At 46.6% G+C, this 5302-nt stretch overlaps 1 protein-coding gene across 1 annotated transcript; it reads left to right on the top strand.

The window, feature by feature from the left end:
• Positions 1-1873: 1873 nt before the first annotated feature.
• LOC125533106 (putative oxidoreductase At4g09670) lies at positions 1874-4826 on the top strand. Its single transcript, XM_087531053.1, has 2 exons — positions 1874-2468; positions 4041-4826. The coding sequence occupies exons 1-2, from the start codon at positions 1980-1982 to the stop codon at positions 4659-4661; spliced, it is 1110 nt and encodes a 369-aa protein (XP_087387179.1). The 5' UTR covers positions 1874-1979; the 3' UTR covers positions 4662-4826.
• The last annotated feature ends 476 nt before the right edge of the window (positions 4827-5302 follow it).

Genomic DNA, 5302 nt, shown 5'->3' with positions numbered 1-5302 from the left:
AATCTGAAAGTTTTTTCACACATTGACGTTCTAATATTTGTTCGGTCTGCAAAGTTTCAAGTTCATATGTTGTTTCATTTTAGAGAAACAAAAAAGAAAGATCTTCTTGCTGTAAGTTAATTGAAGAGTACTGATCTCAAAGCAAGGCTGAGGGTTGAGGATAAGAGGTTTCATGTAGTCTGAGCTACAAAGAAACTTTGCGATGAAGTTCTAATTTGTGGAAAGATGTAGATTGGTCGTATTGACAGTCCTGGAGACATATGGAATTCTCCACATGATTTGCATCGCTGAGGCAGGAAGGATACAAAACATACCTTCCGCACATGAAACCCAACATAATGCATCCCTACTCTTTTGAAGCAAAAGAAAAAAAGGAAAAAACTGGTCATAACCTAAGCTGTAAAGGGAAAATAACGCTAACTTTTTTTTAGATTAACTAGATTTCATTACTGTGCAAGATGCACTCAGGTGATACGTGAAACCAAACTTACATAATTCCTGGCTAACTCCCTCTTCTTATTGCCAATGTTTCCACTATTTGAGGGTTCGTGATGTACCTGAAGATGATCGTCGAGGCGCCAAGATACACTCCATCACGATCCCTGCAAATCGCAGCCACATCTCCATATCTTCCCTGAGTTGATACCGCTGCATCCACATTAATTTTTGCACACCCCGCGTCAGGAGGCAGCCACCATGAGGGCCTCGGTGCAGCCAGCACCAACGGTTTTGGAGCACTATTGTTGACAATCTGAAGCCCAGACAAAAAGCTCATGATGAAGCCATGGGTCGCATGGGGAGACTGAAATATGTCCTCGTGGATGGCCTTCCTCCTAGCTCCCCATATTGCACATGCGGTCAGGACCAAACGAGCAAAGGTCAGCCTCTAGTATTTCATATAGAGCAAAGAGCCACTCCTTTGGACTTCCTTCCATGTGATCAATGATCTTCTCGACTAACTCCTCAACCGCAAGGGCCCGGCCTCTCCTTGACATGGGACAAGTGAGGAGAGCGTGCATCCATGTACCCCGTGCACCACACAAACAACAAGTATCCTCGTCGGCCGTATTATGGTGGTTGAGTACTTCTCCGGTAGGCATCGATTGCCTTGCTAAGCGGCAGACAAACATATGAAGTTTCAAGGGCACCCGAATATGCCACATTGCACTCGATTGTTTGTTCTCCTTAACACTGGAAGTGCCTTCGTTCTCCTGGAGCCAATCCTTCCTACTAAGCTTCGTTTGCATAATCATGCGGTAAGCTGAACTGACGGTAAAATTACCTCGATTCTCTTCATGCCATGCCCAGAAATCCGAAACTATCCGTGTACACAGGGGGTATCTTCAAGATCCCATTCACATCAAAAGGAGTAAACATAGACCGAACCAACACTTCGTTCCATTGTGCCCTTGTTGCATCAATAAGTTCAGCAACTTTCTCAACTGGGTTAGGAACTAGAGACGTGATGGGTCGCTTGAAATTGTCTCACGGAATCCAGTTGTGCAACCATATGTTAATAGTTTCACCATCAACAGAAATGGATAACGGTGACGGTAGTATCAAGTCTCATAAGACTACCCATAGTAGGTAGTAACTTAGACTAGTAACATGCATATATTACTAATCTATGTTACTACCTTTATAGTGAGGAGTAATATATATGTGGTATCATATAACACTTTATTTATTAGGTTGTAGACTCATCTTGTTTTTGTATGTGTGGTGTTACCTATAGTATGGATAAAACTAGCTATGCTACTTAAATCAATTGTCAAAACAAATTTACTGAGTTGGATCATATGTTACCACTGAAGTTACTCCAATGTGTAGTCTAAGCCAACGAGTGGGCTGTTGGTTTTCTCGCGGCCTTCTGTACATTTGTACATTTGGACACATTCGTCGCGCTCGCTCCAGCAGCTCACACACACACACACAAAGCCCACCCGGCGCCGAAGCAACACGCGCACCTGCCGCTTGCCATGTCGTCCGCCGCGCCGGCGCCGGAGGAGCAGCCGCCACGCCCTGTGCGTTTCGGCATCATGGGATGCGCCTCTATCGCGCGCAAGCTCGCGCGGGCCATGCTGCTCGCCGCGCCCGCCTGCGCCGTGACCGCCGTCGGCAGCCGCTCCGAGGCCAAGGCCCGCCTCTTCGCCGCCGACAACGGCCTCCCCGCGGAAGCGCGCCTGCACGGCTCCTACGAGGCGCTCCTCGACGACCCGGGCGTCGACGCCGTCTACCTCCCGCTCCCCACCAGCCTCCACGTCCAGTGGGCCACCGCCGCCGCCGCGCGGGGCAAGCACGTGCTCCTCGAGAAGCCCACCGCGCTCTGCGCCGCCGACCTCGACGCCATCCTCGCCGCCTGCGACGCCAGTGGCGTCCAGTTCATGGACTCCACCATGTGGATGCACCACCCCCGCACCGCCAAGATGCACGAGCTCCTCCCCGCCGACGTCGGCGACGTCAGAGTTGTGAGTTTTTCAAACTGATTTCTTGCGATAATAATTTTGCTCTCCAACTATCTAGAGAAATATACTACTATCCTTGTTGATGTGGTCCATTGCATTTGTGTTCTAGCCGGCCTAGATGGAGATACATTACCAATAATTTGTGGATCTTGTCAGGTTGCCTTAATATTCTATTGCATCTGCTTAAGCGCCAAAAGATTCTCTAGATAACTCTGAACTAGTTGCAGTTTGTCGTAGTATCCAGCCAACAAGGGCTAGTTAATTGCCTCTTGGTAACAAAAAAACTGAATTTGGTCTGTGAGATGATTTTGCCTTTTGAACAATGTGATTTTTTTGTCAGACATGGTGGTGGAAGATAAAATGATTTAGTTCCAAAATCTCTGTGCGAGGGGGTATCACTTACTGAGCAAAATTACATTGCAAAGTACTAATCTCGTTTGTTTGTAGCCACTTAATGTTCTTAAACTTCCCTGCAACAATTCTTACTAAAAATCATTTAAATATGGGATCTGGTATGAGAACAAATGCTTATTGACAATGAGCAAGCACACTGACAACATAAATCATGATAAAAATTGGGAGGATGCTCATAACATCAGAAAGGAAAATGACAAACTGACAGTGCGCAAAAACCAAAGACATGAAATAAAAAAATATGGAAACGTTATTAGGCAAGATAGGACAGCTACCTTCACATGATTACCTGATCTAGCTGCCAAATTGACCAGGATGAAAGTGCAGTGAATCATATTGTGTTTCTAGCACTTGATACCATATCATCTTACTTGAGGTGTAGGCTCTGTTCAATTTTCTCCTTCCCCCGAACTATGCGTAAGTTCTTTTCTCGTCGAATCCTATGTATTAGACAATTGATAAGGCTGTTATTAAGCAAAGCACGTCAACTAGCTTTCGATATATCAGTTGCCTAATTATTGAGTTCAGTGAAGATGAGTGACATTTTGTTGCTAGCAATTGGAACTAACCCGTCATTGTGTACCTCAAAACCAATTTGGCGGAGCCTTGATTAATAATTGAATATAGCATCTACCTGTCCTTGCTTAGTTTACTTGAAGGGGACAATGATGTCTTGTTTCCTGTTTCTTGGACTTCTCTCTTGATTGAGCTGTAGATTTTTGTTCATTCTGAGTTGTCCTCTACAACTCCTTGAAAGTCATTATCATGACCATCAATTTAAGATTAGCCAGTACAAATATTACGGTGACCAGGTTCCACGATGACTGTTTCCATTCAGTAGCAGTGTGATGTTACCTTTGTTGATGTAACTTCATAACTCTGGGCAGAACATATAGCAACAGCACCGATGTGGTTCCTGGTTTATGGCAGGGAGAAGTTTTGGTAAGGCCACAGGACCCTATAGCACATAATGGATTCCAAAATGCTTATGAAATGATCTATTTCCCATTCTGTGCGCCTCAAGTGTTTCGCCACTGCAGTGTGATGTTTCCTTCCTTGATAGAACTTCACAGCTGTTTGCATTCAGTTAAACGTGGACACTTCTACGGTTGTCACAGTTAGTGAAAATAAATCAAATGTTTTTTTGTTCTGTTGCTGCAGGTGAACAGTCTGTTCAGCTTCCGAGCAAACGAAGATTTCCTCCAGAATGACATCAGGGTAAAGCCAGACCTCGACGCCCTGGGCGCGCTCGGCGACGCCGGGTGGTACTGCATCCGCGCGATCCTGTGGGCCGTCGACTACGAGCTCCCGAAGAACGTGATCGCGCTTCCTGAGCCTGTCAAGAACCAAGCCGGCGTGCTCATCGCCTGTGGCGCGACGCTCTACTGGGCCGACGGCAAGATGGCCACCTTCCACTGCTCGTTCCTCACCAACCTCACCATGGACCTGACCGTCGTCGGCACGGACGGTACTCTCCACGTCACCGACTTCATCATCCCGTATGAAGAGAAGTCCGGCCCGTTCAGCGTGGCCTCCAAGTCGAACTTCGCCGAGCTCAGCAACGGATGGGTTCCGCAGCCGAGCAAGCACGTTGTCATGACAGACCTGCCACAGGAGGCCCTGATGGTCCAGGAGTTCTGCAGGCTGGTGCAGGGCATCAGAGACGCCGGCGCCAAGCCTGAGAACAAGTGGCCGGCCATCACCCGGAAGACGCAGGTTGTGCTGGATGCAGTGAAGACTTCCATTGACAACGGATTTGGGTCTGTCGATGTTGTGAGCTAAAATACAACACGCAGCTGGTCGTATGTCTTCCAAGCCATGGCGCATAGCTGGCCATTCCTGTGATCTTCCAGGCCATGGAGTGTAGGTTGTATGTTTGCTCAAATCGTACTTGTACGCAGCGCAAAACTGCTTATATTGGAATAATAACTCGAATGATTCTTGTCATATTATGAACACACAGTTGAATGGCATATTATTATGGATTTATTGTGTGATATACTGGCAATATGGATGTGACACCCACGATGATCGGTTATTGCCCAACGGGGACGAAACCCATCGGGTTTTGCCTTCCCAAACTCATCCCCACGAGAAAATCGTAAACCCGTCCGCGTCCCCATCACCGTGCGCGGGGCTAGTTTTCCGCCCGTCCCCTAAACCCATCGGGTTTCGGGGAACCCACGGGAAACCCATAAGAAAATCAAAATATTTAAACAAACATAGTGACAACAAAGAATAACATTTCAGCAGCAAAACAAGCACATTTCAGCAGCATAACTTGATCAAATTTCAACAAAAAAATATAGTAGATGGTTCAACAGATATATAGAGTGTATTTCGGCATCATGATACCACATTTCAGCAACAAAGATGATCATATTTCAGCAACAAAGATGGTCAGATTTCAGTTCCATGGCTAC

Source organism: Triticum urartu, chromosome 1A, assembly GCF_056163025.1.
Source record: "Triticum urartu cultivar PI428250 chromosome 1A, HENAU_Tu73, whole genome shotgun sequence".
Lineage (NCBI taxonomy): Eukaryota > Viridiplantae > Streptophyta > Magnoliopsida > Poales > Poaceae > Triticum > Triticum urartu.
This window is presented reverse-complemented; position numbering and strand designations above follow the sequence as displayed.